Below are 20,309 nucleotides of genomic sequence, written 5' to 3'. Positions count from 1 at the left end.
TTATAATATGTAAAAAGAAGTGGTCCCAACATTGAACACTGGGGAATAAGTAAATACTTTAATAAGATGACTTTATAAAGCAGCATTTATTTTAGCATATTGTTCTCATATTGTGTCAAATTCTGTTCTGAAGATATAGCTCAAAGCTCTCTTTCAGTGTAATTGTATTTATTTTTTTCCTATTGCAAGAAACATTAAGTCCTCTTGTACTGAAAAGTAATGACAAACCTCACCCCAATATGCCACATAAATTTAAGGTACCATTTGTATCAGTAGCACATACGGTGTAGGATAAGTAACAAGTTGCGGGTAAAAAAAAAATTAATTCTTAACATTAGAGCTTTTAGTCTAAAGTAACAGAAATGTACACCTTATCAAACACCACTAATACAATATAAAACTTTTTCGAAAAGTTTAAACTGGCCTCAGTGCAGTCAGCAAAGTAGAATTTTTGAGAAAATTGCCAGCATTCAGATTTCGAATAGGTTTCCAAAAACTTTTGTCCCTGTCATTCTGAGTGAAGTAAACATCTGCTATGTCTGTGCTTATGCTATAGTGAAGCAGCATTAAAAAACTTCCCACATTCTCATCCCATGTACACCGCTAAGAGACCTCAAAATGGACCCAAAATTTTTAAATCCATTAACCCATGGCCCACCAGAGAAGGTGAAATGTTTACAACAAACCGTGTGTCCTGTTAGATAACCAACAGTGGAAAAAGCCTGTAGGAGTTGGAAAGTTTACAGGGAAAATCATTATTGCAAGTCTTGTGAGAGAGCATGTTTGTATTTGTGCATGTGTTTGCTTTGAAGGTAATGTATCAAAGAAAACAGGATTTTGCTTTCTCTCTTTAGAAATTAAACATGATCTGTTAAGTTTTATCTATTACTGTGAGTAGACATGCTCTAACGTTGAACCAACAACAAAGCAGTTATTGCATGTGCTAAGACAATGTGAGCTATGGTGCCAGACGTCAATTATATAAGAACGTCTTTAAGTGCATTACAGGTCAGAGAGGTCAAACTAAAAATAGATTATAACAAGCATAATAAGCATCCCTAACTAAAGGTAGAATCACAAGTACTGTTGCCCCCACAAAACCCAGTAATCCCAATACGAATCTGTGCAATCTGGACTTTTTAAGTGAGGGCCAAAAAATTCAGGTTTCACTGTGTTTAGGTATTTCACACAGAACAGAACCTGCTTGGTCTGATTATTGGAAAATCTGGAAAAGTCTTTTAAGTTTCTGAACACTCTCTCTACCTTCAGTTGGCTGAACAAACTCATGGCATTGGTTTGGCCAATGTTGTTGTGTTGGGCTAGATGGGACACTTAAAGTAAATAGGAGACAATATTTTAACATACTTTAGCTTTAAAGAAAGTACTGTGCACTTACAGTGAATTAGGCCGACTCTGCTTGGACAGCTGAAGCCCATCTTGGTCTCCATCTCCAGTGGGCAGGTTGTTGAATCGAGTCCAGTTGAGTGTGCTGTTGCAATTTACTGATGGCAAGTCAGCATTGGAGTTTACAACCACACTGTTCCTTTTCTCTGCTGCTGATGGAAAAGCAGAAATGTTGCTATCCTAGTGTAGAGTACATAGTATGCTAATGTAATTACTCCAGCCTGTGGCTGAAACAGAGCTTGGTGGGATCTAGAAGTTTGCATTATTTTGAATGGGGGTTTGTATTTTACAATAAACAATTCAAGTTATACTGCTAGTGATTTTTGTCTTTGGACAATAACTGAATGGCATCTAATGCTTGGGACTAGTTCACTCCTTGCATCTCCAGAGGATGTTGACAGCTAAATGTTTTACAGTAAATGCAGACAGGGTGGCGTGTCTGGTCAAAGGTGTGCCAACTTTAAACCTGAAACTATTTAAATAATTAATTCCATTGTTATTTTTAGCACAACATTTATATACCAGGAACTGAATTTCCTACTTCAGAAGACTTTAAGCAATGTAGTTTAGCAATGTAATTCAATGTAAGTAAACAAACAGCTGGTAGACACCAAAAAGAGACCAGGATTTCCTTTTGCTTTATATAAAGTATTTTCATAAAAAAAAAATATATATATATATATATATATATATATATATATATATATATATAATTCAATATAAGTTGAATCTAATTAAGCACGATGTGCCAAATACTTTAATTGCAAATTAATCACACATTTTTTTTTCATTATTGTCTGAAATGAGGGAAACACTGAACAGACATTATAAGAAAGTACCCTCAGAAATAAATATTTATATTTAATATTGCATAAATAATGGGCTGATAAGAGTGCGATCCTCCAACCACTTTACCGTTAGTATCATGTATCACTCCACTTTCTGTATTTCTCACAAAATCCTCTATTATTTAAAAATAGTATGGTTTCATGTCACGGAATGTAGTTTTGAGATATTTTAGGTGAGAATGTACTTGTTTACATTTCAAATATGTGTTTTTTAATAAAGATAATGACTATTTTTTAATTAGCTTTTCTGAGATGTGAGCTCCAGGGTGTCAGCGGCCAATCAGCGCTCATTAAACCGTGAGAGCAGCCTCACCTCGGCCAGATATTCTGGAATTTGCCGCTGGCTCTAATGTCTCTATAATGGTTAAACATGAAATATAATTAATTTGGGGTAAATTTCATTGGAAGTCTTTGGTCCTAATAATCTATTATTTGTTCCAGAGCAAACAGTTTTGGCTGAGGGCAAAATCCCATCATGTTATATTTTATGTAACTTCAGTGCTGTATATAACGCTGCCTTTATACACACTATTTAGCCTAATATTTTTTCCTGCATGTCATGTGCGGGGCTCCGTAGGAAGTAGTTCTGCACAAAAGAGAGTTTTTAAAGACACTCCGTAGTTGTTTATTCTGTATTATATACTCTTGCCATTTGACTGTTGTTTAAACTCAATATCACCATCATAGACACGATATATGGCTGTATATCGGCACACTGTGATTACCTATGACCGAATTACAACCGTACCGATATACAGTCATATCTAAAGTCTGATATTGCTTATATCATATATATATATATATATATATATATATATATATATATATATATATATATATATATATATATATATATATATATAGATATAGATAGATAGATATAGATAGATAGATAGATAGATAGATAGATATAGATAGATATATTTATATAGATATATTTATATTGTTTGTTTTAATATTTTGTTGTTTAACCAAAAAGGAAGCATCAATTTAGCACAATCTTTACTCAAAATTATAATTTTACATTTATTTGTAACTTTATAAAGAGAGAACTTGCTTGTGTACCTTTGTCTTTCTCTGAAAATGAGGGGGTATGGAAAAGCGTGAGGGGTCTCTCACTGCAGGACGGGGCCTTGCTGTCTGTACTTCTCCGCCTGGGAAGGTTGAGCTGGGAGTTGGCCTGGCCTCCTCCAGACACTGGCATGTCTTTGAAAATCTGCAGAGCCGAATGGAAATTCAAATCAGCATGAAAATGTCAAAGTGTCACAATGATGGGATGTGTCTCCACAAAAAATAGAACAGACTGAAATGCTGCTACTGATGTTGGGAGGATTTGACCCCGCAGATGTGTGTAGTCATGAAATGACAATTATAGATATTTTTTCTTTACTGAAAAAGCTATTCTTTTTTGCAAACAAAAATACTGTATGACAGTTATCAATCTGCTTCCAGTGTGTGTCAGTTTCCAAAAGATAGAAAAAAGGTCCCTTTGACTCATTCACTCCATTTGAAGTCTGAAGTCATAAGTTAGCTATGTGTGGCGAACAGACTGACTTTAGAGTTCTGCACTCAATTCCTCCCCTTCACCAAACAACTCAAATCTCATTTGCACATATGAATATTCAAGCATGAATCACAGTCAGTTTAATATTAAATATTATGCTACTGATAAATTAATTGGTTCTCATGTTTCCTGCAACATAGCATGTTTAAATATGCCCAGTAAAAACTGTGTAGCAATTCAACTCTAAATTTACTATACTGTAACTCTGGTTCCTATTCAAATTTACCCAATCAGTTTTTGACACCCTGGGCTGCCAGTTGGCGGGAAAATAACAGTGTATTGTAGCCATGGAAAACAGCAAACAAACTAGGTCCTCTATCTGGCAACCCGTGTGAGCATCAAGACTCTCCATTTAGAATTTGGACTTCAGTTCAAATTTCAACCACTGGTTGCTATAATTATATAGTAAATCATTTCTATTCATCATTTTTATTTCAAGTATGTTATTCAGTGTTTTATGGGACTGTAGTACTTTCATTAATGGAAATTGCTGAAACACTTTTGTGATTTTATGAACTAGAGCTGCCCTCAACCTTGCTTCAGCTGTAACTTTGCCTTTTTTCTATGACTAAGCGACAAATAAACTTTTAGTCGACAAAGCCGTTTCTGGTCGACTAATGATAAGTCGACTATTGGGGGCAGTCCTAGTATTAACACATTGAACATATGCTAAACTGTTATTTTTAGCAGCTTGCATTATCTTTTTATCTGAATATTATTTGTGGTCAGTTTTGTCTTCCACATTAGGTGTTCACGTTTGTGAATGAATACATAATGGCTTATAACAAAGAATTCTGAATTGCAAAACTGTCATAAGATATGTGTAACACTTGAATATGGGTAAGAGAGCAAGTGAATAACATTTTAAACGAAAAGCTGAGAAAATCACATTTTTGTGAAAGACTTCCTCCGGATCAGATTCAGAACAATGATCAAAACATATGCTCACAGCAGGCAATCTTAACCCCCAAAGCCTGGTTCGTTTAACTAGTGTGATCGTTCCATTTAGCAGTCCTTGACTCGGTTGGAAGAGGTGGGTCAGAGCGTGGTTCAGTTATATACAGATCAGAGTGTGAGCGCAGATCTTCTGACATGTGGTGCATGATTGTATGAATATTTCTGAGCGGCAAAAGTGATAGATGTGTAAAGCAATATATTGTGAGAGGGCCGAGGGTTACTACGTCCCATACGAATCAAAATGCTAAACCACAATGTTAACAAAACAATGCAATCCACTGCACTGTGAAAATGCTTCTATACTTTCTTCACGTGCTATCGGGAAACTTCGTTATGAAAAATAATTTATAGTGGTCACAAGTCTTTATGAAAAGCTGTATGCTAGCAGCCTATTATGTGTTTGTGAATGAAAAGATTTTGTAGGATCGGTTTTTGTTACAGTCAGTCTACGCTTTGTTCCCTGCTGTACTGTACATAAATGTGTGTATTTGTTGAGAGATATGGTATTCAGTAGGTGGCCAACAAAAATGCTTATTACCACCATCGCAGGGCAAGTCTGTTATATCTTAAAGTCATTAACAAAACTACCGCCAGGTGGAGCGCAGAGTTAACAAACTGACTGGAATTGTATTTTGTTTTGTAAACGGACATCAAATAATGAAATAAAATAACTTTATAATATAACATTTATAACCTAAAATCATTAGAAAATTTATAAATTAAATTTTTTTAGAAAGTTAATTTCAAAACGTGAGATAGTCATATAGGATGCTGCCTAATATATAAAAAAAATTACACAAAGGATCTTACTGCATGTTATGGTTATCAAACAGTCATTCTGAAAACCATTAAAACGACACAATGTTGTATTAAGGGGGTTTCATTTCGATCTGCAAGCTAATGACAGTTTCTGAACGAAAAATCCTGACCCTGGCTATTGGTCCACTGTACAAACATACACATCTATGTATGTTCTAACACGTTCATGAGACTTAATTTTTGTCGCCATTTACTCTAACACACAACATAACATTTTTTTTGAAAAAAATAAGTGGTGACAAATCAAAAATAATAGGTTAAAACCCCGACATGAAAAACTAGAAATCGTGCAAAAAAATTGGCTCATAGGCTTGGCATTTATCCAGCTTGAATTCGTTCTAAGAAACGCACATAACTTTATAAGTAGGCCTACTAAATTTTCATCTGTGTATAATCAATATTTTAACTATAGTGTTTTTCTATAATTTTTCCCGACTGCAGTCATCAAATGTAACACATCGGTGAGGCAAAGCTGACGGCTATTTGCGAAAATGTGCTTTTAATGCGTATGTTTGATAACTTGTGGTTAAAGCACCACTAAGCGGTCAAAAGCGGCAAAAAAATACACTTTACAGACGCTGCAGCGTCGCTCGTGGTGGTAAAAAGCACACTCTGGTTGGCCACCTACTGTAGATAGCCACCCATGCTTTTGAACTGAAGCTGAAAGATTCATTACAGGTTAACCTCATTCACAGTGGAACGTATGTGTGTGATGTGTCTTTACGGGGATGGGACATAGGAAGGTTAATTGTACAAGACATAGTGACAGTTTTGATCCTAAAACCCACCCACTTCACCCCTTCAGCAAGGAGGAAGTGACCCTATGTCATGTGGTGGGGGGCTTAGCTAAAGAAATCAGCCTTGAGTCGATTTGCATGTTGCCCCCTTTAACAGAAGAATTACATTCTTTATTTACACCTAGGTCTGAGCTACACAGCTTGTGCACCCTTGGTCAGCTAGCAGTCATTCATAGACATACCCGTTCGTGGTTCTCGATCAGGATTTCTACCACAATGTTCTGGAACTTGATGTCCATGATTGCAGCCACAGTCTCTTCCTGAGGCCTCAGAAGCGTGGGGCCGAACACTACTCCGAGGTTAGCAACCGTCATCAAATTCTGCTGGTGGTGACTGGCCACTCTGATGAGAGAGCAAGACATATGAAGTCATTTACTTCTGATTGTAGTGTAGTGCTTTTCTGTATCGTTAGCTTTATTTAAACAAAAATAGGACTGTAATAACTAATCAATAAAATCAACAAAAAATAATGGAAATGTTCTTTGTTAAATTTGCTGTAAAATATTATGCATTCTTAGGTTCCACTTTGTATTAGGTGCCCTTAGCTACTACAGTATGTACTTACATTTAAATTAATCAGTTAATACAATGCACTTATTGTACATACTTCTTTACATCATACTTATATATTTAAATACTTGCATGTAATTACATATGCAATTAATTTATATAATTACATTTAAAAATACACTGTTGACCCATACCTTTCACCTTAACCCCCTCTTAAATCACCCCAAACCACTAAACCTGTCCCTGACCTTACCTATATCACAACTCTGTGTTTTGCATTGTTATAAAGATCTCATTGATTTACATTACAAGATATTAGAATTTCATCTTACTTTATGGGCATATAAATATCACCAAACAATTTTCCAATATCATGGGCCATAAAACGTGATATATCCCCAAAAAAGATCGTCAAAAGTTTCATTAACAGTATATAAAAACAGGTCAAAACAACAGATTTTAAACTAAAGCCTAGCGTCTAATTAAAGAAATGACAAGGCATTTGCCCCATACGCCCCACTTCAACTTTCTCATAAGGAAATATGTCAACACAGGAAATATCATTCTGTTCATCAAGTGATTTCATGTGGACTTTAAATGTGTGGCTTTTTAAGGTTTTGAACTGGTCAGATATTAAACTACTCTTGCAGTTACACATTTATTAGTTCATTTTATATTATTTCATTAGGTAATATGAAAATTGATTTTTATACAGCTTGTGGCAAATTAACCTCTAATCCATATCAAACAGCTGTAATGTTTGTGAATTTGATGAGCAAGCTAAACAGTCCTTCTGTAAATTATAATTCAGTGTCAACAGAACTAAAGGTAAAATCTTTACAACAATGAATTATTCTAATCAGCATACTGTCAATATTAAACGATTCCCTTTGAACTGTATTTCACTGCTACTGACATATAAAAACTACTCATTCCTCACTACAAAATAATTTCCAAACTTGTCCTGAAGGCATATAGCAAGTGAGGCATTAAATCTGCATGCAAAGTGGTTATTAAACTTCTACTTCCTGTAATTCTTTTGGATTATGAATTTGATCTTTTGCATCAAGCTGCTTTGCATAAAGCATTTTCACTCTGGAGTTTTTCCTAAAACTCCAAAATACTCCTCGATCTGCCGTTGTCACTGAGGAATGGCTCCACAGAGCTCGGCCGTCAGGGTGTCAAATTAAACTCGCACAAAAGAAAATGGAGCTGGGAACGAGAGATGGGGTAAAGGACAGATGAAGGGAAACAATCCGTGCTTTTCAGCTGGGCAAACACAAAGGGGAAGTTAAGGCCTTTATTACCATCAGCAGGGTTGTGGTTTTTACAGTGGAAATCCTCTTAGGATTTTGGCTTTGCTGGATTTGTAACACAGTAAAAAGGGGCCGTCAACACCAAAACTTACTTGGCCAAGTGTTTCATAAGAAGCTCCAGCATCTGGCGGTTCTTCTCCGGGAGACGGTGCACTATGGAGTGGATCTCTGCCACCCTCGCCTCGGGATTGTCTAGTTCTAGGAAGACAGAGAAAGAGGAAGTGAGAGAATAAGCGGCTGCAAAGGAAAAGCACATTTCCTTTTGCTCTGCATGAACTGTAGGCGTTTTGCTGCTGTGTTTGACTCAAGTGCAATCGCAGCAGGAAAGGTCTCACTGTGTACGTTTTTAAGGCCCAAAAGACACATTTCAGAATGTTGCATCTATTGCAGATGTTGTGAAAACAGAAGACAAGATCCAATTCCTGATTCTGTGAGGTCACTTCCTGACACAGTCTGGACCCAAACAGACACATTATTCCAATTAAACTGACGCTCATGTGTTGATGTGTTTGTGTCTGCCTTGTTGTAAAAGCACAGTGCCACCTCGTGTAAGTGACGGCTACAACAGTTTACAGTATCACTGCGCCTGCAAGTTCCTTGATTATTACGCTGGAATGAAAATATAGTTCCTAGCCATATCGGCGTGGAAAATCACAACTTTTTATTTCCGTTGGTCTTAGTACATGATATAATTACAGAGGAGTCGAGTTTTAAATAGGACAAATTTTGAAACAATTTGGTCATTTCTGAGTAAGATGCTAACGGTCTAATCAGATTAATTGATCTATGCTAAGCTAAAGTGCCACCGCCAGACCCAAAGATCGGCTGGATTCCAAAATGGTAAAACTCCACTGTTTAACTCTAGGTGAGTTGGAAAATGAGCTAATTTTCTAAAATAGTGGAGTGTTCCTTTAAGGGCAAAGCTAAGCCGCCAGATGTGGGCTCTTAAAGGTCACTGAAATATCAGAGCGATCTATCCGGCTGCCATGATGTCCTAATAATCCCCAGTAACAAGAGTACAGCGAGAAAAGAGAGGTATAAATGAAGATGTTTAGACATGACAAGACACAAAAAAATAAATTTAATGAAATACAATTAAAAAATTGCAATGCAAAACAAAATATTTTCTTGTTTTCTGGAGTAAACATTCAAACATTTTTAAATCTAGATTAAACTTAACATTTTAACTTAACAACACAGCAGCATTTAACATTTACTTAAGAAGCAGAATTACTTTTTGCTTTATTTATAAAGATATTTATATAAATATTTTATCTTCTTTTTCAAAAATGTTACTTTTTTTTCTTTGCTTAAAACAAGAAGAACATTTCTGCCAATGGGTCAAGAAACATACCCTCGATTTGCTCTTGAAGTAAGATTTTTTTCTAACCCTATTGACATATATTATTACTATTTTTAGCCTGCATCTAGCACATAAAAAAACAAAAAAGCTAAGCAGGAAAATAATTTTTTCATTGTGAACATAATTATATTTTTTGTAGCCTCAACTTCATTGGAAGCACCACAACCCAAATTTAAACACACAATGCTGCAACAGCACAACAAATGTTTTAATGGTATAACATATTTTTAAAGTGTGTGTGTGTGTGTGTGTTTATATGTATACACAATATCTTCAACAAAATAATATATTGTCTTATTATCTTATACACAAAATATAGATTAAGAAAACGATCTGTTGATAACAGTACAAAGTGTTCAAATATTGATCTGCAAAACCCTGTTTAAAAAAGACAGCACATAATCAGACCGTATTTGGTCATGTTGAACAGAAACTGAACCTTTCACACATTTTCACTTTTTTGATTTTCTCTTCTTCTCCAGTTACATACGCATTCACATCGTCTCTCTCTCTCTCCTCTCTCTCTCTCTCTCTCTCTCTCTATCCTCTCTCTCTCTCTCATGGGCAAACTCCAGATGGCACCTTGCTCTATCACATAAATGGCTCACATAGACAGGAATGAACAAGGGGAGGGGTGGAAAAAAAGAGAGAAAATGAAAGGCAGAAAGGGAGGGGTGGAGCAAAAAATAAGTTCATATGAGGACAAGGGCCTAACGTCACCCTTAAAAAAAAAACACAGAGACAAAAACAGAGACAAAAAAAGGAATGATGGTAGAAAGCAAAATGAGATCAGATGAAGATAGCATGAGATAGAATGCAAAAAGAGCATCTACATGATCAGTCTTGTTTGCATGAACAAATGTATCTAAACATCCTTAACGCAAAATTTACAAAATTACATTATTGCTTTCAGAGAATATTTATTTTAGTATTTTATATCTGTAATTTTTTTTTACCTAATTAGTTAAAAAAGTTTAAATATTTTAAATAATTTATTAAATAATTTAAGAATTCGTAATCGTAAATAATTTTTGCAAACAGTACACATCTAAAAAAAATATAATTAAGTTTGTGCTTAAATCTAAATTGTGAAATTTCTAATTGAGCTCAGTTTTTTGCAGTGTGAAAATCTAATTTTATGCTACAAAAGACGATCTGGAAAAGAAACAACATCCCTTGGTGTCTTAGACAGAAGCCGCCACACTGTAAATCCATTTTCTTTGCTCTACACCCCAGTTTCCTGTTTCTGACCGCGTCCTATTAGCTTGAACACTCCCACTCTGCACTGTGTCCTATCAAATGGTCTAACTATAGTCAAATAGTTTCAAATAGTCAAAATAGATCAGGAGGAGAAATAAGGCCAGACACTCACTGGCTGCTTTGATGAAGCTCCTCTGGTACTGGTATGTCATGAGAGGGGCCGGCAGCATCCTGACAGCACAGAAGAAGAGCAGAGATTAGCCACGAGAGAAAACTGAAGAAATCATGACATCCAGAAAATATTTGGATGCATGAGGATCAGATGTCTTCTTTTAACATTTTAAAGTTGTATACTGTATGTGTTCCGAGAGGTTTTATTTTTAGCCTGCATACTAATTTGTAGATTATTATTAGCAGTGTTGTTGAATTACATGAAGAATCAGACTATGTGTTAGACTATATTTTCCCACAAAAACGTAAGTGGTAGCTAGCATGTTGTAGGTGGTCACCACATGGGGTGCCATGCTCTCCATTATGAAAAATAAGTGTACTTATTAATTTTTATTGAATGTGCACTTGTAGTGTACTTCAAATCTTAAAAGTATATTTAAAAAAAAACAGGCAGCAGCTATTTGCACAGTGTTGAGTGTTAATAGTGATAGAGTGCAAATAGCAATAGATGCGATTACACTAAGTGAAAATAGGTTTGTTTTGCGATGTGCTATTTACACTAAGAGCAAACAGTCTCTGCCAACAAGTCAGTACATTTAACAGTGAACTCGAAGCATATATCAAACACTTGAGTAATAATGAAATTACATATAAAGATGTACTTAAGGACAACTTAATGTACTTGGGTAAGAAACTCAACACACTCAATTTATGGAGTCTTAACTTCATAACTACTTATACTGGTAAATAAAATTTAGTGACATTAAATATTTCTCATTCTTCAAATGCCCAGCATAAGCCTATTAGCTTAGCATACTGCTAGCTTGTTAACCTAGTTTATTAAATCTATCATTTACACCTTTGATCATTTGTTAAGATCATGCAAATAGTAAAAAAGTTATGCAATAAACAGTATATTTAATATATTTCTTGTAAATCATATTTAATAAAAGCAGCTGCTGTACCATAGAGAGAACAGACAGATGACAGCTTACAAGCCACAATTAATGTCTGTCCTACAATTGTGACTAGACTCATTTGCACAAGGGGACTCGGTTGTTCAGTATGCAAGTGTTTATTTTCTGGGTTCTTACACTATGTAGTTGCCAGAGTGTTTTGCATGGCATACTTAAGTGAACAGCCCTGAGTATACGCAATTGTAGGACTGATGCCTTAGCGGTCAGGCTAACTTTTGAGACAGCAGGAGCCAGTTAAATTAAGACAGCTAACACACTCTCTGTGTACTATAGCCTGGCTGTTGTCATGTGGTCATGTGTGAAGGGGCAGGTTGGTACCTGAGGTAATGCTTTATTGCACTGGTGATGGTCTTGATCTCCCATTCTGTGCTGTCCAGCTCCACATCTGCACAGGTTTTGGGGTCTAGATGAGGGTATGATGGTTAGACAGCAGATTTAGTTTGCAGGTGACCTCTGTTGAACCTTAGGAATTACCCACTCAGCACAGTGCCAGTATGTGCAAGCAAACTATGCATATGTGCGCTGGCAACAGCCAATCAGCATCAGAATCGCAAAACATTTCCTAAAGCAAAACTGTCAGAGTACATCATAATGACTCTGAGGCAGGCAGTTAAATACTGGTGATCTGGTGAGTAACACAACAAAGTCAATAAAATCTATTCATTCTGCTTCCACCGCAGGGTGTGACAGCATTCCTGTCCCTTTCTGCATGTGAAGAGATCTGCGTTTTTACTCAAGCCACTGAGAATAATTGTTCCTTACAAGGTGAAGCTTTAAACACAAATATAATACTTCAAATAAGTCTGTATGATATTAGTTGAGGCAGATGTGCTTTAAAAGTGCAGTACAAATATTGTAATATGGTAGGGCATGCATGAATTTTGGCATAGTGACCAAAAGCAAGCTCAATTCATTGTAATCAACATATCTGTCTGTACGAGAGCAATGCATCATAAAAAAACTAGGTCTGTAACGTAATAATCGATATACTGTGTCTGTCTACACTGCATGGGAGTAGTGCGACAAACCAAGACACGTTCCATTATAAATCAACAAAGCTGTCTACAGTTATAATTAATGTGACAACTAGAGTGCCCACATTACAATTAACAAAGCTGTCTAAAAAATGCTAGTGATCACTGTGACAACTAGTTACCAGGGTCAATGACAAATAAGAATATCCATGACTAAGAAAAGGAAAACATATTAAAAATCTGGTTTAAAACTATTTTTAACACGTGTCAATTTCTTAGAAATGTACTCTATTCTATAAATGCTGGCTTTATGTGGTTTTGAAGAACCTTTATATTATTTTCCGTTTTTTTTTTTTTTTATGACACATGGTGTCGGCAACATTCATGAATACCTTATTTTAGCGCAAGTTTAAAAATAATTATTTTTATGGAAATAATAAACTTTAAAATAATCTAATTAAGTGTGAAATTGAATGTAATGCTTTATAACACAACTCCATGCTATTTGCAATTAAAGGGATAGTTCACCCAAGAATGACAATTCTGTCACTCACTTCCATGCATTTCCAAACCAGTAAGGCTATTTTTGATGAAATCTGAAACCTTTCTGACCCTGCACAGACAACAACCCAGCTGACACGTTCAAAATCCAGAAAGGTACCAAGAACATTGATAAAATAGTCCATGTGACATCAGTGGTTTAACCGTAATGTTATGAAGCTATGAGAATACTTTTTGTGCCCCAAAAAAACAAAAATAACACTTTATTCAACAATTTCTGAAAATGCTTAATAATATAAATTAATATAAAATGCAGTTCGTTTTTTGGTATACTTGAATATGAATTAAAATTCAATGCAATTTCTACTCAAACTTGTATGTCATGTATTTAAAACGTATTTGTAATTACCATTTGTAATGACGAAGTTTATGTACAATTTAGTACATGATGTATTTAGTAGTTTTAAAATATTTACTTTGAATGTAATATTACGTTTATAATTAAAAGTACTTGTAAAGCATGACAAAAGATTAATAGAACTTAATTATTTGGACATTATTACAAAGTGCACTTTTTATGACTTTATGTCCCTATAAAAAAAAAAATGCTCAACATGTAAAGTATTCAAACCAATGTATGGTTGCATTTTGCATTTTCTTGAAATAATAAATTATTAGATTGCAACAAAAAAATATACCTTGTATGCCATTGACCCACCTTCCGTTTCATTTATAATAAGCCAATGTGTAGGAGTGCATTCTATAACTGTGATTTTGGCTATTTCAATAAAGCATTCGGTATCCAAAAAGAACATAGTACTGGTACAGTGCATTACGATGTTTCTATAAATTCAGAAGAAATGTGAAAAAAGTGTACATATTTTGACTTAGCCATATGATCGCTCTCAGGACAGACACTGTGTTACTCAAAACCATTTTAAGGCTGAGAAATTGTATATTAATTGTATTATAAATTCTTTTTCATGTTATTCTCCTGGTTTCATTCAAACAAAACGACCACCAGCAGCGGAGTGCTGATTCTCACCCATGGCCAGGCTGAGTAGTTTCTGCACTCTGGAGCTGACACCGACGATCCTGTATAGCCCCTGTTCATCAATACCTGTTAGAGAAAACCATAGACTGTCACACTTACTCGTGTACTGGTCACCATCTGACCTCTACTTCTGAACAGAACAACAACAAGAGCTGTACCTCGGGTTTCAATGGCATAGATGAATTTTTTGACAATGTTGAAGCCGATGACATCCAATTGAGCCACTTAAATAGAAAGTTCATTAGGAGAGGAAAAAAACATCAATGCAACTTCATGGTGAAACAAACAGGAATAAACAACATGAAAGCAGCATGATAAGTGTGATTCAACAGAAGTATGTTTAGTTTTTAAACAATATTTATTTATTAAGGTCCCATGACATGGATAATTTCCTTTTCTTTAAATGCTTTTTAATGTGTTCTTAGGTGTATTTATATTGTTAGTATGACTTTTACATTTAAAATTTAGAAATAAAAAGCATTTTCATATCCTGACATTAACCCTCTGGCTTGAATGCTCTGATTGAAGGGGCGTGTCTGCTGTGAGACTCCGAGTAAACCACAACTGTTGTGATTGGCTGACATCTTTGCATTCGAATGCATGTTACATGTGAAACCCCTCTCAAATATATATATATATATATATATATATTACAGCTGTCGAGATTAACAAATCGTGGAAGTGTTGATTATATAATTATTTTTTCGATCTTTTCCCATCACATGAAAGGCTGCAGTGATGAGCATTGAGTAGACTGAGTCTGTTTATCGCGTGGATGCAGTGATCTCGTCATTATTGCAACACGTTTTCTCTCACAAAATGCTTTCACCACAGCTAACAGCAAACACATGAATACAGTAAGAGCTCCGTTGTGCAGCATAACATTGTAACGTTAGTTTGTGCAAGTGTGCAGATATACTTGCGATGTGTAACAGCTCCGGAAAAAAGCGAGCGTTCTTTGATGGCTCTCTGTGGTTTTAATCACAATTTAAATAACAGATTTGTTTCATGCTACTAAGAGAAACAACGTGAAGTTGATCGTTTAGTCACTGGCTTGATTCACTGATGCATAAACAGTATTAAACGAACTTGAATGATTAGCTACCCATCAGAAATCACTGATCACAGATCAGGCATTAATGAACACTGTTACTCACTGTTTGTGCCAGTGCTGTCGAATCCATATCATAAAAGTCTGTTTGAAACGCCTGTGCATTGCGACTGAATTATATGTAAATATTTGGGCGGGCAAAGCAGAGAAAGGGGAGGTAACAATTCTTGTTACAACGTCACAACGAGGAGATTCAAGATCAGCCCGTTTGAGCTTCCATTTTCTCAAAGGCAGAGAAAGATAGAAAAATCTCAATTTTACACCGATTCAAATTTCTAGAAACTTGGGGACCATATACAGGCCAGGGGAACTCATATTAATGTTAAAAAACCTCAGAAAGTGAAATTTTCATGTCATAGGACCTTTAAGGACTGAAATAGCACTACTTACTAGCTTCATTCTGGCTGTCACGATTCAAGGTGTATACCTGAAAGAGGACACATTTTGGTCAAGTTCTGTAAATGGCTGTTAAAAGAAATAAATAAAAAATCTGCATAACAAGTACATTTCTACGGTACCAGCTGAGAAGCCATCACAGCACACAATACCACTGCCTCATCGGCACTATTTTACATGCATAATCTGTTCACTAAATGCTTTCGAAAAGCCTCGTCACATTAAAAGAGTAATCTAGCATGCTAAGACATCATGGTTATGTTACAAAACCTAGTGAACCTCAGTGAAAAAAAAAAAATCTAAGATAGAGGATGACTCAAATGTGGATTATGAATATATAATATAATTCTATATCTATCTTTAATCATGACAAGCCTCTGCAAATTGTAAGCGTGTTTCTATATAGGCATGTAGAAATCTAGTAGCAGATCTAGACAGGTGGAGCTGAGGGAGGTGGAGGTTTTCAGAAGAACTGCACCATTAGAGTTTTATGACTGAACTAGATATTTAATTCAAAGCCAATTAGTGTTAATAAAAAATAATCAAATAAATAGAAAGTTTAGTATTTAACAAGATATTTGTGTGCTCAATGAATTATCTCATGCTAAATAGGGTCTAGCAGTATTCTAACAGCAAACTCTATTGAAATCAGTTTGTTAAGCGTCCTGTGTATTTTTGTGATAAGCACTATTCGAGCTGATGCCTAAAGAATGTTTAATCAGTAACTGATTATGTCCCATTTAATTAGCATGCTGTCCTTAAAGGTAACAACCTATGTAGGTAGTACTCTTGTGGGGCAGCTCACTAGATTATAGAACAGGACCTAGATCATCCTACAATACATTATAGATTACTCTCAACTACATTTGAATTCAAATTAAATAAAGAAGCATGAATATGCATATTTATTTGACACGGTAAGTTTCAAGAATATACATTCAAAATTAGACTGCACTTTCTCTGATGCACAGCAGTGCCAAGTATGTGAAATGTTCTTAACCCTTTAACTGCCGCTCGACCAAATGGTTGAGCACATTTTGAGTCACTATATTTTATTGAGAGGAGTACCTAACTTAATTCAAGCTGATTGAGCCATCTCTACCATCCGGTAGAGGTATGTTAAGCCAAAAAAAATCAACAGCATTTGTCACAACACTTCTTCTTTGATGGATGTCAGAGAGAAAGAAATCACTCCTGCCATGTAAACTGTTTTTGGTGAAATTTTGCAAGGTAAGCATATTTTTTTGACATATTACACTGTAAGAGCCCTAACTTTACAAAATTATTTTACTTGGTGCCATGAAAAAACTTTAGTATGTTTTCAATAATTTTTCAAAAATGTGCTCAACCAAATGGTTGAGTTGTCACTTTATGGTAAACGTAGAAAAGCTAAGCTAATGTTTTAAAAATTATGGGACGTGTTGGAAAAAAAATACATTGAGTGTGGTAACTAATGACATAAGGAGATAAGAAATGCAAACAAAAAATGCTTTTTTCTTGGTGGGGCAGTTAAAGGGTTAAGATTAACCCTATCATATTTAAGAGCGAGACAAATGTCTGATGTCTCAGATAAAGTACCGGTTCTCTTCCGTCCATGGCTTCCATCCAGAGTCTGCGGTCTTCCTCTGACAGCGCCTGCATGGTGATCACGCCAGGCCTGAAACATGCACACATCCACACTCAAGCATGTTAGGAGAAGAAATCGTTTTCTTAAAAATCTACTGAGACACAGTTGTGAAAAATAATTGTACGTAACTATATTCAACATTCACTTGTTGTGTACTTTAAATCTTAAAACTATAGTTAAAAAAAAAAAAAAACTGTTCTTGCAGATATTACAATAATAAGTACATAAAATGACGCTTGCACTGAAGGTGCACTTAAAGAGTACATTTTTATTATTTTTATGATTTCTTTACACACTTAAATACATTAAAAAAAAACTAATATTGTCAAATTAAAATACATTTTATAATATTTTGTTATGTTTTAAAGAAGTAAACTTATTTGGATGTATTGAACATTTTATCACAGCTAAAGTTCTTGATTATAATTTTAACTAAACTACAGTAAAAAAAAAAATTATGCCTATGGGATGTCCCCACTTTTCACAAAAACAAACGTGTGTGTGTGTGTGTGTGTGTTCACTGCTGTGTGTGTGCACTTTGGATGGGTTAAAAATAGAGTATGAATTCCTGTATGTCACGTCACTTTCACTGTCAACACTATGCAAACACCTTCCCATATGTTTGCAATTAAAAAAAGGAAATCACATACTCAGCATTGCATACACAAAACAACATCATCCCCCACACCAGCAGTGGACTACCACATTGTAAATCCATTAGGGTTTTCTTTTTTTAAGTCAATTAAACAGACCTAGTTCTATTACCATAACTCTGCCTGACCTGGCATGGCCTAACCTTAATGCAGTGTGAGTGTGTGCTTCTGATTTACTGATAGAGCTGCCATACTCAAATATTAAGAGGTTTTCCAACACAGGGCACAGTAAACTGGCTCTCGTTAAAGCAGAAAAAGGGTTTGGACTGATAAAAGATGGACTGTCTGTACTTTAATTTAGCAAATCATAAAATATGTCCCATTCGTTCAAATAATGCCATCAACATCTGGTATTGGTTACCATAGTAATGATTTAAGTGTTCACACAACTATAAAAGAGTATTTTATGAGAGTACTGTAGATGTTGGTGTGGAAAGAGAAGTTAACCCGGACACATCTATAGACACTACATAGCATTACCCCATTCTTAATGACTATTTTTGTCATTGTTCTTTTTAAAAGTATCAGCATAAATATTTTCAAGTAAAAACACTATATATAATATTGATTTTAATCATGATTTTTACACACATGCTATTATTACCTTGTTTATCTAAAAGTGCATTTTTCTTTGTTTTAAATCTAGTCAAAAAGCCATGTGTTGACTGTGAAACAGTACACATTAATTATATGCATTTATTGTGTAATTACTACATTTCCGTGTCAATCCATGTTCATTTTTAACATGAAACATTCACTGTTTCTTTAATTCAGTGTGTGCACTGCAGCACAGCAGAAATAGACTCCTTGTGGAAATTATCGCTGCATGACTCCTACAGATGCATTGGTCCTGGAGTATGGCATTATTTTAATGACAAATGTCTAGAGCGCATTATTGTAGCGTGAAAGCACATTTATATAATGGGTGAGCACAAATCTCTTTGCTCGCATGCGGATTTCCTTTGCTCTCCCACAAAATCAGAAGTGTGGGTGATCAGATCCACGCTGCTCTCGCCCGATGAGTGTGCACACTTAAAACGTGTCTCTCCTCTCGCTCAAACTGTGTCCTTTGCACATCTCTCTATGCTCGTGCTAGATATTAAATATTTTCGCACCTTTCTGTTTCTAACCTTTTCTGTTCACTTCTTCCGCATCTTTTACTACGTGCAGTGTGAACACACTGATCTGTTAACATGGGAGCAGAAGAAATACACATCACAGACAGAATGTGTGAACCTGGAGTTACATTTGTATGCCTGTCCAATCTGTTCTGTTCTCGAACTTCATTTAGGCGCACTGCATTCTGATTGGTTCGGATACCATACTGCGGGAAGTCGAGGCTGCAAAAAATCATTCTATAAAGCAATTTAGAAATCGTTCACTCTAAAATTGTGATTTTAAGACGATTTTAATAAAACACACATTGCTACTGTGAAGGCCATTTGAGTAAAGTGAACTCATTGTCATGTTCAAGAAACCAGTCTGAGATGATTTGAGCTTTGTGACATGGTGCATTATCCTGCTGGAAGTAGCCATCAGAAGATGGGTACACTTTAGTCTTAAAGGGATGGACATGGTCAGCAACAACGCGATGAAATGCAGAAACCAAACCGAAAGAATTCATAACATTTTATTACGATAGTGTTCTCATTGCGCTAAAACACGGGGCGAACAAAGATTGTGTTACATTATTCTACAATAGCTAATAATCTCATTATAATATGACAGACTTGCCCTGCACGCTTTGCAGTTCCCTGTATTTTCCTTTTCGAAGTGTTTCCAATGATATTTCAAGCAATTAAAAACCATCATGTGTACAGTGTGCATCTGAAGTGTCTCTGCAGGATATAATGCATTATTTATCGGCTGTAAGATATACGGCAAATTCTCTCATCGGATCGATCGCGATAAAAAAAAAAAAAAAAACATTTTAATATATTATAAAATGTAATGTCATTCCTGTGATGCAAGGCAGAATTTTCTTCATCACTACTCCAGTTTTCGATGTCACATGATCTTTTAGAACTCAAGAATCATTTCTGATTATTATCAATGTTGAAAGCAATT

General features: G+C 35.4%; 1 protein-coding gene across 3 annotated transcripts in view; it reads right to left on the bottom strand.

Annotated features, from left to right (window-relative positions):
* Positions 1-20,309, bottom strand: part of LOC113038308 (rho GTPase-activating protein 26-like) — a 99,534-nt gene that overhangs the window by 17,245 nt on the left and 61,980 nt on the right. For 2 of the 3 annotated variants that reach the window (XM_026195627.1, XM_026195629.1), the window contains exons 11-20: positions 17,541-17,619; positions 15,957-15,993; positions 14,614-14,679; positions 14,447-14,521; positions 12,245-12,329; positions 10,951-11,009; positions 8,308-8,413; positions 6,572-6,731; positions 3,318-3,468; positions 1,397-1,556 (exon numbers count right to left, since the gene is read on the bottom strand). In XM_026195627.1, the coding sequence (XP_026051412.1) occupies positions 1,397-1,556; positions 3,318-3,468; positions 6,572-6,731; positions 8,308-8,413; positions 10,951-11,009; positions 12,245-12,329; positions 14,447-14,521; positions 14,614-14,679; positions 15,957-15,993; positions 17,541-17,619 (978 nt within the window). The remainder of the gene's footprint in view (positions 1-1,396; positions 1,557-3,317; positions 3,469-6,571; positions 6,732-8,307; positions 8,414-10,950; positions 11,010-12,244; positions 12,330-14,446; positions 14,522-14,613; positions 14,680-15,956; positions 15,994-17,540; positions 17,620-20,309) is intronic. The other variant, XM_026195628.1, reaches the window with a different exon arrangement.

Source organism: Carassius auratus, chromosome 21 (assembly GCF_003368295.1).
Source record: "Carassius auratus strain Wakin chromosome 21, ASM336829v1, whole genome shotgun sequence".
NCBI classification, from domain to species: Eukaryota; Metazoa; Chordata; class Actinopteri; order Cypriniformes; family Cyprinidae; genus Carassius; species Carassius auratus.
This window is presented reverse-complemented; position numbering and strand designations above follow the sequence as displayed.